The sequence below is a fragment of the Cavia porcellus genome, unplaced genomic scaffold (assembly GCF_034190915.1).
Source record: "Cavia porcellus strain 051 isolate PalLab524CR breed Dunkin Hartley unplaced genomic scaffold, mCavPor4.1 scaffold_17, whole genome shotgun sequence".
Classification (NCBI taxonomy): Eukaryota; Metazoa; Chordata; class Mammalia; order Rodentia; family Caviidae; genus Cavia; species Cavia porcellus.
In genome coordinates this window covers 18,089,574-18,105,361 of record NW_026947500.1, presented here as the reverse complement: position 1 = coordinate 18,105,361, position 15,788 = coordinate 18,089,574, and the positions used below count along the sequence as shown (strand labels likewise).

At 41.5% G+C, this 15,788-nt stretch overlaps 1 protein-coding gene across 24 annotated transcripts in view; it reads right to left on the bottom strand.

Moving 5' to 3' along the window:
• The window catches only part of Ptpdc1 (protein tyrosine phosphatase domain containing 1), a 90,339-nt gene that overhangs the window by 10,633 nt on the left and 63,918 nt on the right, over positions 1-15,788 (bottom strand). For 17 of the 24 annotated variants that reach the window (XM_063227298.1, XM_063227297.1, XM_063227300.1 and 14 more), the window contains 5 exons: positions 12,532-12,690; positions 4,892-5,063; positions 2,935-3,015; positions 2,614-2,732; positions 1,346-1,483 (listed from right to left, as the gene is read on the bottom strand). In XM_063227298.1, coding sequence (XP_063083368.1) covers positions 1,346-1,483; positions 2,614-2,732; positions 2,935-3,015; positions 4,892-5,063; positions 12,532-12,690 — 669 coding nt within the window. Of the gene's footprint in view, positions 1-1,345; positions 1,484-2,613; positions 2,733-2,934; positions 3,016-4,891; positions 5,064-5,500; positions 8,428-12,531; positions 12,691-15,136; positions 15,220-15,788 lie in introns of those variants that run through there. The other 7 variants (XM_063227315.1, XM_063227312.1, XM_063227313.1 and 4 more) reach the window with 4 other exon arrangements.

The following is a 15,788-nucleotide window of genomic DNA, read 5'->3' as shown; positions in this document are numbered from 1 at the left end:
ACAGGACAATGAAGGTATCAATCTTCTTTTGTCTTTTTGAGACAGAGTCTCACTATGCAGTTCAGGCTGGGCTTGAGCTCACTTTGTAGCCCAGACTGGTCTGCAACGTGCAGTGATCCTCCTGCCTCAGCCTCCCAAGTGCTGGGATTACAGGCGTGAGCCACTATGCCTGGCTGAAGGTATCAATCTTACAGTATTTTTGTTCTCAGATGAGTAGCGCAATGACATTTTACTGCATTTTCACGTAAACTCACTATTTTTATGTGGAATTATGTACACCAGTGAACCTTTCCTCCACAAATGAAATGCTTACACTTCCAAAGTAGAAAGCACATGTGCTGTGCAGTAACAGCTCTAAGGTAAACCTTGACCCTGGCACTTGTTATGTGACAAATTACTTTCACAAACTCAAGTTTCTTCCACTCACATTACTGCTAAAGATTTTTTTTGGAGACATTACAGGACTTTAATAGTCAACCAGAATGGGCGTCATAATGAATCTTATTGTCTTCACAGTTTTGCCTATACTTTCGAACTTGGTACTATCAAGCAAAGCAGAATAGGGGAAAATCAGTCAAAACAGGATGGTGAGGAAATACAGGATTTCACATCAAGTTAATAGGAAATCAAAGTAGGTTACTATAATGTATCCTGCTATTTTTTATTTATTTTTCCCTTAATTAAAAAGATAAAAATAAAAAAGTAAATAATTAAAAAAAAGAAAAAGGGGGATTGAGATAAGAGAGGGCATAACAACAGAACAGCACAGGTCAAAACATAACCATTTAAGCAAAATAGTGTTTCACCGCAAGATATCCTAACATAAAAATAGTTAGCATAGTGTCTCTTTCCTTGAAATTTTTGAGTATAACTTCGTATACTGTAACTGCTAACGATTTTTAAAACAGCAAATGTAAAATGCTTATAATATAGAAGGTGAAAATGCTTGTTATCTTCATTGTCACTTTGGTTAAAAATTACATTTAAAAATATATTCGGTATTAGGGGGCCAAGGATATAATTCAGAGGTACAAGTGCCTTCCTGGCAAGCACAAGGTTCTGAGTTCAATTCCAAGTACCCACCCCCTAAATATATATGTATATATTAGGTATTAAAATGGACTGATTTTTTTCCCTTTAAAAAATATAGCAGTCAGTCAAGTAGTTTTAAAATCTGTTTAAATTTGATGAATTTCAGGTCTAAGATAGTGAAAAATACTCTCATTAATATAAGAATATGGTTTTTTATTTATTTGACTCCAAATATTCCTATTCATTAGGAAATCTTACTCATTTTATGTTTCAGTATGGCCACAAAGGATTAAAACCACTTCCTGGAATTTACCTGTTCGGCCAAGCCCTGCATGGCAATGGATGGCTACTTTTCCTTCTTGTAAGGCGAATGTCATTACTTTCACCATATCTAAGATGGCAGTGAGAGATGCTACACCATAATCCTTCCAGCCGAAGTTATAGAAATAAACTGGGCAACAAAAAAGAGGAAAAATGAAATTAACATACAGAAATAAATGTTTGCAAAGACATCGGAAGAAAATGAATGAATTCATAAAACACATGATGACATAAGGCATACACATTTCATAGCTATCCAGACCTAAAGTAACGGACTTTTCACATTTCCAGTGTGTTTAACTGTAACTTATCACAAAGCACATTGGATATGTAAACATATCTTGCTGATTCTCAGCAAGAAAGAATTATGAAAAAGAATTACAAATTCAAAGATCCAAAGATCCACATTAGAGTACTAAAGTTGCTCAGCTGCGATGATAAAGCACACAGTTCTTTTTTTGGAGACAGGATCTCGATGAATTGCCTCTAGCCTCAGACTCTTGATCCTCCTGGTTCAACCTCCAGGTGCTGGAATTATAGGTATGAGCCACCATACCCAGCAAGCTCATATTCCTACTGAAGCTCAGACATGCATCTAAATGATTCATGAACTGCTAAAAATACTATCTATAGATTTTCTACCTGGTAGAAAACAGAAAGCTAGACATGAGCCTAAAAGTAAGTGCAAGACAGCATGTTTATGCTGTTCAGCTTGGTCTGAGCAACACGTGCCAAATGGATTCCATCCCAAAGCTCCTGGTTCTGAGAAGCCTCCAGGAAGAATTCCCAGTGTCCCGTTGGAGGTGGGCTGGCCACGGCCCAAGCACGAGTGCCTCCATCTTCCAGCCTGGCTGCTACTTCCAAGTTGTGTGATCCTGGGCAAACCAGTAACTTTCTAAGCCTCTGCAGCTTCACACGTAGAAGAAGTAAAACAAGTGTGTTACCCAGCTGCAGTAGGGGAGAAATGAGGGAGCAGTGCCAGACATACAGTAGGTATCCCTGAAGGGGAGCCTCACACAGCAGGTCTCCTCCCACTGGCCCTCTCTCAGCAAGAAAGAAAACCTGTACTGGGATGCCAGCGCCAAGGAGGAATGCTAGGCTGGTTAAGGTCCAAGCCATCCCGTCTGCACTTCCTGGAAGTCCTGCGACTAGGCCGCTGGTGCTTATTTTTATTGTCTTTTTAACCTGATAGTTTAGAAGACAAAAATCTCTGGAGAACTGCTGGTGATTCCTAGTGAGGGTGAGTGGAGGTGAACTTACTGCCGGCCTCCATGAACGCCTCCGGAAGGTACGTGAAGCCGCTGTCCTGCTCCAAGGAGTTCCCACAGCTGGCATGTTCACCAGGCCGCTGCAGGTTGATGATTGTTTTTATGCCATGACTTAAAGGAAAGAGAACAGTCAGGCATATCAGAAGCAGAGTTAAAAAAACACTGTGAGTACTAATAAACACTAGTAACCACTCGCAAAGCTTTAAACTCTTCACTGTTTTAAAAATTAAAGCATATTTTCCACATAGGAGGCACAAACAATGTAAGACAACACAGAGACAGTCTGCTTCCTGGGTGTGAGGGACACATCTACCTGAGGAACTGCTCAATGATATGGTACTTCTGGAGGAGCTCAGAGGACGGGCGGGCCATGGCCAGGATGCTGTCCGTGACCCTGCAGAGAGGGCAGGGAAGGCGAGAAGCAGAAACCAGGTCATCTGATCGCAAAGGACTGAGGGAGGAATCTTCCTATGAGTTCAACAAACCTGGGAGAGTATTCTTATACAAATCTTATAACATGGCTTCAATCTTACAACATGAGAAGAAATCTAGCATCTTACATTTCTGAACAAACAAACAAACAAACAAATCCAGGAATAATGTATTTATGACTCTGACAAAAAAGTCTCCAAAAACTCTCAAAAGAGTCTAGCAGACACAAGGGAGAGACCTCAGCTAGTAGCAGAGCTAAATTACAGCATCTTAATCAGTTAGCTAATGGTTACTGACTAAATGAGGAGGGCTAGCCTGGAGCACCCTGCTTATACAGCTGAGGTAACGTGAGGCATTAAATGGGGATAGTAATGCCTGACTCCAAATTTGTGTGAGAATTCAATATGATACAGATGTAAAATCTGCACAAATTCTGCCATGTGATTATGAATAAATACTATTATACTAAGTTATTATAACTTAGCAAAAAATATGGGCTCCAGAGTAAGTCAGGCTTCAAATGCTGGCTTTTCTACATGTGAAGCAAATTAACTGATCTCTCTAGAACATCAATAAAGTGGAATTAACAGCTCAAGGGTTTTATGAAGATGAGTGATAATTTGAAAGCATCCAGCAAAGTGCCTGCCCTCCAGCCAAATAGATGTTTATAAACACACAAATGGCACAGGCCCAGTGAAGTGCTGCCACCCTCCAGCCTCCAGCTTTCCTCTGCCAGCTTCTCGATAGTGGCCAGTGAGTCTCCTGCAAGTTGTGCATCACATGAACCTCACAGGACTAAGAGACATTAGATTAGCAGGGTTGTGTCCACAGATACCTCCCCTCTGTAACAATGGGTAACATTTAACACAGGCCCAAAAGGTCTGGGATCCCCCAAATTTACCAGTGCTTAGCAGAAACGGAGGAGAGAAGTAATGTGAAAACAGCCGAGATTAAAAGACACACGTGATTTAGTCAACAATAAAGCAAAACTATTAGTGCAACCTCAGGCTGTATTACTAGGGATCTATTTGTCTGACTAAGCCTTGGGAACATCTGCCTCTTCGCACCATCACAGCGACAGTGATAGGTCTGAATGTGGACTATGGAGAACAAAAAAGACAGTGGGCTCCAAAATGTGTTACACAGACATACCCCGCAAATCCGCTATAAAAAAGCACAGGTCACAAGTCAGGTAAGTGGGTTGACAAGTATCTAATTTAAAAATGAGCTCTCGATGTACGAAGTAATTAATGTCTAGAATTCTTTAAACAGTGAATTCCTCTAAGTGTGTTTCAAATGTCATTTGATTATCAGAATTTTTCCAGTGTCACGCATCAAAAATAGCTTATTGTTACCAGAGAAAGGCAGTGTGTTTCAAGAGCAATTTTAACTGCATTTACACACCAGAAACAATGGAAGCACTTTAGGGTGTCTCCTGAGCTGACAGCCTGTGTCACTTCTCTCAAGGCAGACTGAGGCGTATTTATGTGAAAATACATCTTTTTGCACAGAATATAAGAACAACAGTGAGGCTAAAAGTTGCCTGCAAAAAACTGAAGAACTATAAATGTACCTCTTTATTTTCTCAAAGTTATAGGTGAGCCTCTTTATTAATTCTAGAAATTTCTCAAATTTAAGAGCTATCTGATGACTGATTTCTTTTAAAAGTGAATCTCTGTGTTTTTGGCTTAATGACTTCCATCTTACAGGAGAGAGACTGATCTGAGCAGGCCAAAGCACCCCCCAGATGGCCTAGGTTGTGCCAGGGGTGCCAGCAAAGCCCACGAGCGCCCTTTGGCTCACACGCGCCCTCCTCCCTCACCCCGAGGGCCCCTTACCATGAGGAGTAAACCCCCTTAATGGCTTGCTCCTGCTCACTCCAGCGCGCCGGGTTCTCGTACTTGCAGGCTCTCCCGCCGCATGCCATGGAGCATGCCATGTGCCCAGGGATGACATGCCGCAAACGCTCCCCCACTTTCGTGTACTTTGGTGTTGGGCGTCCTGAGCTTCCTACAACAGGGAAGGAAACGAAGAGTCCAAACCCTACTCCAAATGGAAGCGTTGCACGGGAAACAGCTCCCCTTTTCTCTTGGGATGGTAAATGACAAGCCTGTGCTAACTGCCCTTCATCTAATAGTTAAAGCTCTCACACACAATCAGCTCCACGCATCTTGCTAATGAACAGAAGAAACAGCAGAAGCCCACATTTTACAGAAGGACAAGTTTTGTTCCAAAACTACATTTTTAAATGCAAGGCAAAACAAAACAAAACAAAACAAAACAAAATACACATCCAATCAGTTTTTATCTCCTCTTACATACTGATTCAAATTCTGAGCACGACGATGAAGAGTGTAATACAGAATTGTCAGTATTTAACAGCCTATTCACATTCCATAAGCCTAGTGACAAAGTGTGGCAATCCATAGGAAGAATAAGAGCTTTACTTTTTCTCTCCAGGAAAGTTGGGTTCCCCTGCGGGCGGCTGACAGAGGACACTGCCACCATCACCTGGAGAGAGGATGAGGACAGGAGCTTTGTGGCGGAACCGGAGCCTCGCCGAGCCTGCTGCAGCCTCACTACCGGGTCCGAGGTGGAGTGTCGGCGACCCTGCAGGAAGGAGCTGAGGAAGTGCACAGCCGACGGTCTCCGGGATGCATCCGGCATCTGCATGGCATCGGCTCCCGGGAGGCAGGAGCTGGAGGCAGGAGCAGGCAGCCCGGCTTGCGCTATGAGCAAGTGCTCTGAGACACAGCATCGCTCTGCATGATCTAAGAGCTATTCAGCATAGGCCTACTCGTTTCCATGGTGACCAACAAAGAAACTACTGATTCCCACTTAGATCTGAACAGCAAAAATCCTACATGAATGGATTGTTTTGGACAAATTGTTCAACTATAAGGAAGAATATGCCATTTAAAGAGATTTTTCCTAAACTTAGATTACTTCATTTTGTTTCTTGAATGTCCTTATCTGGCTACTCAAAGAATTACTTTCAAATTACTGAGATTACTACATTTTAGAAAAATGTCTTTATGATGCAACCACTGCCTTTTATACACATTAAGATGTTTAAAATGTGTTATTCCTTTCTTTGAATATTTTTTTGGGACAGCCCTTTCTACTTCTCTTTTAAACAGGGGAGGTAAAAAATTAATTGTGATAATGTGGGATAAGCTGGATACCTTACAACTCTATGAAGATATCATTCAATTTCTCAGAACCAAACATCCCTGTATTTTTTTGATAGAAGTGCTGAAGAAACACTTGGATAGAATAAGTGCATTTTTAGAGAAAATATATGATCAGAAAACACTTAATTTCACATTTTCACTTTCAGAATATGGAATACCAATTCTTAGTAATGCCTCCACTGGATAACAACTGTTAGGAGTAGCCGAGGGGCGCGGCTTCTGCTATAGAAGAGAAAAACTTCAATGCCTGGGTAGAGTCACATTTTGAAGGAGCTGGACAAGGTGGAGGCAGCACTTTGAGGATAAAGGGTGTAGAGAAGAAAGCAACACCCACTGCTGGCCTGCTGCTGCGGTGGGCTGGGCTTACTGCTGCCACGCCCCCCCCCCCCGCAGGAATGCCACGCTGCGTGTGGCCTGTGCTGTTCACCGCTTTCCCTTGTGCTGTGCTCTCCGCCTGAATGATGTTCTAGTTGTGCAGAAAGGAAACAAAACTGCCTTACATGAGGTTCTTTCCTGCTTTAACTGTTACTGATGCTACAAGCAAGCTCCTTTTAAAATGCCACCCCCATTTCTTCAGTAATGTGTACTTTTGTCAAAGAGACACAGAAGTGCAGTATGGTACCCAGATTCCTATGCCATGTACAGTGTCATATGTTTACTCCTTAGAATTCAGCAACGGAACCCTCCTCCCCCATCCAGAAAGCACCGCTTTCTTGTTGGAGAAATGGCATAAAAATATCTAGGCAAGGGCAAGAACAGCAGTACTGCACAGAGGTCTGTGTGACAGGTGGGCAGGGATGGTAGAGGTGAGGGCAGCTGGGTGGCACGGGCGGCAAAAGGCCCTCGATGTTCCATCTGACACAGGCGCTGGTGCAGGATTCCGGGGAAGCCTTGCGCTTCCAAGTGGGCACCACTGGGAGGGCTTCAGGGCAACACGGATAAGCTGAGGACAGAGGCTCTGAGGAGCAGGACACTTTCGGTGACCCTGGGACCCCCAGCTCAAATAATTGGTGAGACCCTGCAGCTAGGTTAAGCAGAGAGGTGGGGACACATGGTGAGTTCCACTGGAAAGCAGGATGGATAAGGTACTAAGGAGAAGTGGCATGGAAGGCATCTGAAGAACAAAGTCACCAGGACTTTGCAATTGTACTAAAATATAGTCTGGTGAAGGGCAGGACTTTTGGAACAAGGTAAGGAAGGATGGTAGATAAACAGCTATGAGAATAATTTCTTCTGTGAAATCTTGGAGACTGAGCTGATTAAAGCTCATATATAGTTAATGACTCCATGTCAGGGCCTGGCAAAGCTCAGCCTGGCGCAAAGATGAGTCTCCCAGGCAAAAGCAGCCCTTGCAGCATGCCGACAGCAGGGTGCAGGCATGCCCCCACATCCACCTGGCAGATAGCACAGACCCCCGGCCACCTCTGGGCATGAGATGGGTGCATAAGTCTTCACGTCCCCTGCTGCCTGAAGGACTGCGTAGGAACTATTCCTTGGCAACTCATTTCTAAAGAACTGGCTCCGCAAGAGACAATATGGTAACTACTTTTAGGTCAGGATTATCTGGTGGTGAAACACTATTCTGCTTAAATGGTTATGTTTTGATCTGTGCTGTTTCATTGTTATGCCCTCTTTTATCTCAATCTCCACTCCATTATTTACTTTTTTAATACTTTTTAAAATTTTTATCCTTTTAATTAAAGGAAAAAAATAGCAGGATATATTATAGTAACCCACTTTGACTTTCCATTACCTCGATTTAAAGCCCTGTATTACTCTCACAATCTGGTTTTTAACTGATGTTCCCCTATTCTGTTTTGCTGGATAGTATCAGGTTCGAAAATTTAGGCATCAGCTGTGAAGATAATGAGATTCATTATAACGCCCATTCTCGTTGACTTTTATCACTTTTGAAGACCTACAATGTCTCCAATGGTTTGGCTTTGTCGGTTTTGTTCTTTACGGTTTTGTTCAATTGTATTATAACTAATTGTATAGGCAATTCTATTAGAGATAGCGGGAGGCATTATGGTAACCATTGATGATCACCTTGTATTATGTTTTCACATTTTCTATTATGTCCACCCTTTTGACTTGACCGATTCTGTTCTGTTATGTCACATTTGGTTTTACTCTCTTCCAAAAAAGTAATAAGAACCGTGAGAGCAATGAAACCCAAAATGTGTAATAGTCATTGTACAAAAGAGAGGAAAAGAAAGTGCTCTAAACTATATAACTGCATGTATATTTAAGTGTATAAGATAGAATATGATATCACAGAGTTTTATTGGATCATTGAACAGAACTGTTTGCAGTATCATTGATGGAATGTCCACTTTACAAGCTTTAATTTTGTGACTTGAACAATTATTTCTAAGATGACAGTATGTAATCCATTAACTAGTGATTTCCTACTGTTCATTTTTTTTTCTGCAAATCTGTATAACTTGTACCCTTTCTCTGCTTTTTTTTTCTTTTCTCCTTAAATAAAATTAAAAAAAAAAAAAAAAAAAAGAACTGGCTCCGCTTCATTGCTTCATCGCTTCATCGCTTCATTGCTTCATCACAGACAGCGTTACTCAGGGCGAGGCCCACCTCCAGCACCTTCTCCACACCTTAGCCTGGCTCCCTCCCCAACTCGGTGCGCGCTTACCGGTCTGCTTTGTGTTTGCAGCATGTTGTGTATACATTTTCCTACTTTTTCAATCAGTACAAGGACACTTCCCCAGTTTGATTGTGCCTTTTCACAATTTTTATTAAGTGGAAGCACAATGACAAGGACACACCCAGTTGATGCCTAAGTTTACATAATTATTCCTTATTGGTCGGACACTGAAGCTGCTATCAATAATTTTCATTTAAAAATCAGACATTCAATTCTTCAATACTAGAACCTTTTTATTTCTTCAGTAAATTCCCAAGCATGGTATGACTGGGGAGCAATTAATTTTCTTTCTTTCTTTTTTTGGGGGGGGGGGCTCTAAGCCTTCAGTTGAAAAGCAATTAATTCTCAAAATCTTTTTTTTTTTTTTAGCTGAGTCTTCCATATTTAAAAAACCAAGTATGAAGAATTAGAAAGAAGGAACACTTCTAGCAATTCAACATAGGTTTTTTCCTTTCTTCCGGAGTTAGAAAAACAGCATCAGAATAAGGATAAGGGAACACTATACTATCTCTGAAAATTTTTATACTCTTTGCCCCAGAAATCACATCACCTCCACCACTTCTTGCCTCCTGAGGACATTTTTACTCATAGCATAGTGCCAAAAAGCAATCACACAAACAACTTTAGAGGCATTATTTTCCAACTTGTAGAATAAAAGATTTTTATGTTTGTTACAAACTGGTCTCTTCAAAATATTTTTAATTTGTGAGTCAAGTGAGTTTTACACATCTATAAGAAACTATACTTGTTTTACCCCTTAAAATCAATTAAAAATTTAAATTCGGTACTGGGTGTGGCAGTGCACTCCTGTAACCTTAGCACTTGGGAAGCTGAGTTAGCTGAGTTAGGAGGATCATCGCAAAGTTCAAGACCGGCCTGCGCTACAAAGTGAGCCAAAGGCCAGCCTGAACTGCACAGGGAGACTCTGTCTCAAAAAGATTCCCTCTAAAAAAAAATTATACTGGGATGAACTATCAATTGACTCTTATACATAGCATGACTCTTATACATAGTTTTTATTGGAAACTGTCGATAACGAAAAAAGGCCTATTTTTTAGATCAATATAAACAAAACTATTTTAACCTCCATTTCATCTTTTATGAAACATGGAAATATTTCATTGTGACAGTAACTTTATGAAGAACCACGCTTGCCATACCAGATAAAGAGCTTTTGGTTCTTGTTTTGTTTTATATTTTAAAATTTTGTGTGTTTTTTTTTTTTGGGTACCGGGGATTGAACTTATGACCTTGCCTCTGCCAGGCAGGCGCTGTGACACTGGGTTGAAACCCCAAGCTAAATCCCCAGCTGAGGTGGTTTCTTATGGAGGCTGTGCAAAGTCTTCCAGTGTTGCTACCATAAACCCTGCTCATCTCCTCCTCCTGCTACAGTTAAAATTTATTTGTAGGTCACAAAAACTAACACACTGTTATTTTCTCACCTACCTGCTTACAACCAATCTATTTTTTCCCTCTTCTGATAATGTGTTTTTCTAAATAAGTACTAAGGAAAACAATGTCCCATTTTCTTCATTTTACGATCACAAAAGCAGAGGGTCTTGTGTCTCAGTTCCTGTTTTAACTCTTCTCCCCACTTTTTCCAGAGAAAAACCACCACAACTACCACCACCACCCTCCAAGAAAACAGGAAAACACTACAAAAGGGAATCCACGAGTGTCCTGTGGATACTGAGACTGTCACTGTGTAAGAAGCCGTGCTAGTATCTCTAGACCAAACATCTTTAAAGCTGCTGGTCTGTCTGTAGTGAGACAGTCAGACAGAACACTAAGAATGATATTTAAGGAAATATGTGAGATATTGATCAATGAAAAATTAAACCTACTAAATGGCTCAATCAGTGAGTATTCCATCTCTTCCTCCTTAATTTCTAAAAGTGGGAAGTAGAAACTGAGTGTCCTTAGCAGATCTGAAATGATGGCCAAGGCTATTCCTTCCGATGCAAGCAAATTCACACTCTAGTGGGGACGGGAGACAAAGGCCCACTTCTTACAGCCATAAGCCCCCTCCAGGGATCTATCTCCCTGCGATGCTGACTTCTCAGCCGTGTGCCTTCCCTTCTGTGACACTTAAACAAGGCAACTAGCTGTTCAACTGTCGCACAGCACAAAACGTTTTCTAAAGTCGAATCAAAATCCATTGTTCTATAAACTCATTTCCAGTTCTTCCTTAAACAAAAAGCAAAAGCATTTCTTTGACTTGCAGGGTTCTCAGATACCCAAAATTTTTTCCCAAGACTTTCCTTATTTAGACTAAATCTTCTGTTTTTCAAATGTTCCTATTATATGTCATTGCTTCTAGGTCTCTCACTGTAATTTCCCTTCTTATTCTCCGTGTATAGGAAAGCTGACTACAGCAGCATCTCTGTTGCTGTCCCACCCTTAGCCTGTGTAGCTCCGGCCTCTGCTTCCATCATCCACTGAAAACTGTTCTACTCAGGTCTCCAGGCATCTCTTTCCAGGTGGATGCTCCATAGTTCTTGTCTTACCTGATTGCTTGGCAGCACACAACATATTTGAACACGTTAGTTTTTTTTTCTGGTCTTTTTTCCTTTTTATCGGTACCGGGGATCGAACTCACGACTGCCTGCTTGCAAGGCAGGTGCTTATGCCGCTGAGCTAAATCCCCAGCCCCTGAACACGTTAGTTTTAACTTTTGAGGGGATTTAATGTGTTTTTACTTTGAATCAATCTTAAAATTTAAAGGAAAATTACAAATACAGTACAATGATTCTTTTCTTCTTGAGCTACTGAAGTTGTAGATGCGCTGCCCCATTACTCTAAATAATTTAGTGTGCATTTCCTACAGAGATGCTCTAATTTTCCTAAATCCAAGAATTATGAATTACTACTGGTTTCCTGTTCCTCAGATGCATCCACGCTTCCCAAGTTATCCCCAAAGCATTCTCTATAGCCAGAGGCCAGTTCCGGTCACACACAGCACTTAGGGTCCTATACTTTTCATCCACTTTACTGCAGGACAGGCTCCTCAGTCTGTACCTCCGACGACTTTGACACTTTTGAAGAGAACAGGCCAGTCATCTGAGAGAATGTCTCTCTCCTTCAGTGTCTGTTTCACTGTGCTTAGTCTCCACGAGTTCTGGCTGGCATTAGAGAACAATGATGTTTAGAAGCCAGTGAAGTGCTTGTTAGGTACACTCATTGCTATCAGGGCACTGTTTCCAACAGCCTTTCCTGGTGGACAGAGTTGAAGAATACATGTGTTTATATAGACATACATACCTACCACACATTTACATCTGTATTTATTTCATTGTATATATATGTATTTCTCTGTGTATGCATACATATTGAAAAATCAAAGACCTACCTTACCAGCTTCTACCCAACCTTCCACAGGGTTCCTCTCAACTTCCTCCCTTCCCTAACTATCGTAACTCAGTGAGAACACTGACCTAACTGACCACCCCATGTAACCACCTGTCCTCACTGCTGCCACTGCTTCTCCAGGTGGCTGTGCCTCCCACCACATTGTGACCGTAAGTCCTGAGGCTGCAGCTACTGCCTAGCTGTGTAGATGTGCTCCTCACCCTGCCTGTATCTAATCTGCCATGCAGGAACCCTCCCATCCTGCACTTACTTAGCCCTGACACCCTGGGCCAATCACTCCAGGCTTCATCACTGATGGATGCCTCCCATACGGATCTCCCCATCACTCTGCATGGCTTCTGCACTGCAATGTCCCATGTCCTGGTGTGGATGCAGATTTTGTCTGGCTCACCCACTGGCTTCTGGAATTCTTCAGGCAGAAAAGAGAAGACCTCTATTAAACATCGAAAAATACAGACTGCATAAAACTCACCATTTTAACCATTTTTAAAGTACGCAGATTTTTGATGTTAATGTTATGCAACACTCCCCAGAATCCATGTCTAGAATGCTTTTCCTCCTCCCAGTGTAAAGCTCTGCACCTGTCACACAATAGCTCCCATTCTCTTCTTCCCCCGTCCCCGGCAAACATCTTCTACCTTTGTCTCTTTTGGATTGATTAGGACATATGTGAAAGCACACAGAAGCTGCCTTTCAGTGTCAGGCTTACTTCACTTGGCATAATAGTGTGTGTCAAGCTTTCCTTCCTTTTTAAGGCATTTATATCTATCTATCTATATTTCACATTTTAGTTATTTATCTACTGATGGGCAGTTGAATTATTTCTTTTTGGCTATTATGAATAACGCTGCTGGGAACATGAGTGTACGAACATCTGCCTGCTTTCAACGTGTCTGAGTCCCTGCTTTCAACGGGTTTGAGTACACAGTCAGAATAGAATTGCTAGATCATACAGTACCCTGTGAAGAACTGCCATGCTGCTTTTCTTTTTTTTTTTTTTTTTTTTTTTTTTTTTGTCTTTTTCGTTTTTATCGGTACCGGGGACCGAACTCACGACTGCCTGTTTGCAAGGCAGGTGCTTATGCCGCTGAGCTAAATCCCCAGCCCCAATGCTGCTTTTCTGGAGCAGTGCATCATTTAATAGTCATTAGCAGCAACACGGAAGGGTTCTCATCCTCCACAGGATGTAGTGGCATCTTGTTCTGGTCTTGACTTCCTTTTACCTAGGCTAATAATATTGGGCATCTTTTCAAGTGATTATTTGGCCATGTGCATATTTTTAAACGAGGAATACCTATTCTCAGTGTTGTAGTCAGGGTTTACAAGAGAATGTATTTAATACAGAACATATACTTTATAGGATTATTTTATAATATTCACACGAAGAATAAAATGTGGAAGAGTGCAGGAGATCTGTCTAGGCACTAAAGACCCAAAGAATCCAGCTGAGATCCTGGATCCCACGACAATGTCTTATGCAAGTCTATATCAAGGATCTGCACTGGGAAGGCCCTGAGGTCAGTGGTGGAAGCAGAAAGTCTGTACCAGTGGGATGAAGGATCTGTGCCAGCAGACTTAGGGCTCTGCACGGGAGCCAGGAAGTGATGCTCAAGATAAGGACCAGAGCTCCCCTAAAGAGAACCACAGACATCCTCAGCGACAGCAAGGACTTGAGATCTTCTGATGATGAGAACAACTGAGTTCATATCAGGAAATCCAGTGTGACAGCTTCACCAGGAGGATCAGCAGCACACCATCTTCCCCTCTGGTTCTCCTTTTATGCTGTTGGCAACAATCCCCAGTGGGCCTTCTGCACTCAGCACGGCCCTGATGTAGTTTATCTGGCTGTTACAAATTGATCATTAGTTAATCCACCACACTCAGTATTAATCCCTTATTAGGATAGAAATAATTCAACCATCCACCAGTAGATAAATAGGTAAAATGTCATATATATGCGAATGTCTGATTTGTTTGGTTCATTGAAAAGCAAATTTTTTTCCTATGAAAAAATAGTCTTCTTCTCCAAACAGATTTCCAGTGTCCAATCTGTGATCTTAAGAGGAATCTTTTCCAATACAATGTAAAGGTAAGTTAGATAAAATGTGCTCATGAACACTAAAACCGTCATTAAAAAGACTTAGCTAGCTTTATAATTTATGTTTTAAAACCTAAATATCTGCAACTCGATCTCCAGCTGACAATGATTGTCAGAGCTTAGAATTTAACACATACAAATCCCTATTCACATGTACACACACCCTCCTCACACAACATACTCCTAGCCTCAAGAGACTCATACTTCTTCAAATCTTTGGCCACCCAGTCATTTACTGCTGTGCTAACGGGAGCTGAAGCCAGAGTGGTCTGGGACTCTGCTTCTCATTCTTCTGCTAGTGGGAAGAGAAACTCTGGTGAATTTGGTTTTCAACTATGGTATCTTTACTGGGAGATTTTGTGGTGTGCTCTCACCAGGACCAGTCCAAATGCAAATACCTTTAACTGAAAATTCACTGTCAGATTTTTAATGTCTTATGATCACACATTAATGCTTGTCCTAATCTTTCACAGTGTACTGCCAAAATCTGAACCTGCCTCAAAGAAATCCCCAGGAATGGGAAAGAAATGACATGTAAAGCATTACTTTCAGAACACAGGAGGCTGGAATCCAAGATACCCTAACTGGGATCATATTTTATTTTACTGCAGCAAGCAACTCCTAACAGTGTGAAAAATCTTATGTTGAATTCTTTCACACATGTGAGCAATCTCCAAGCATTTTGGAGCCCATACTCCTTTCCATACAAGTCCCCCATAGGATCCCCAGGACAGCTGCAGTTCACTTGAGGTCTCACCTGTAGCAAGAGGCTGTTACACGGACAACCAGGACACCCTCTAGTGTTTGGAGATCTCTGAGCAAGCAGGACTGGAATCTGGACTGTATTAAAATTCAAAAGCCATTTTCGCTGGATTCATAGGAAGTTGCAGCTGGCTTGCCAGAATTCATTCCACCTCTCATTATAGATGCATGGTGTTAACAGCAATGGCTCTGGAGTATCTCAAGTGACAAACTTAAATAATTATGTCTTCTGGTTCAGGCTTGCAACCTCCAAGCATCACTTACAGCTTTTCATTTAGCTGAACAGGCATGCTGACACTAACCATCATGGGCAAAGATCCCTAAAGACATGTAACACTATGATTAGCTATACCAGAATTGGCAAAAACAACAGCGATGGCAACAAAAACCACCACTACCACCATCAAAAAAACCATGACATTGGCATTTGATATAAAAATTTGTTCAGTATAGAACCCAGTGGTTTACTACAAAAATCATAACAGAGCTGTGAATTTACCATATTCATTCAAAATAAATAATTTGTACAAACTACAGATTCTGACATAGATAAGTGAAAATCACAATCAACAGACTGAACCTGTATGTTTCATTGGCTCACAAACTTGCTCACACTACTACTCTGCTGAAAAGACAATCTCTGCAAA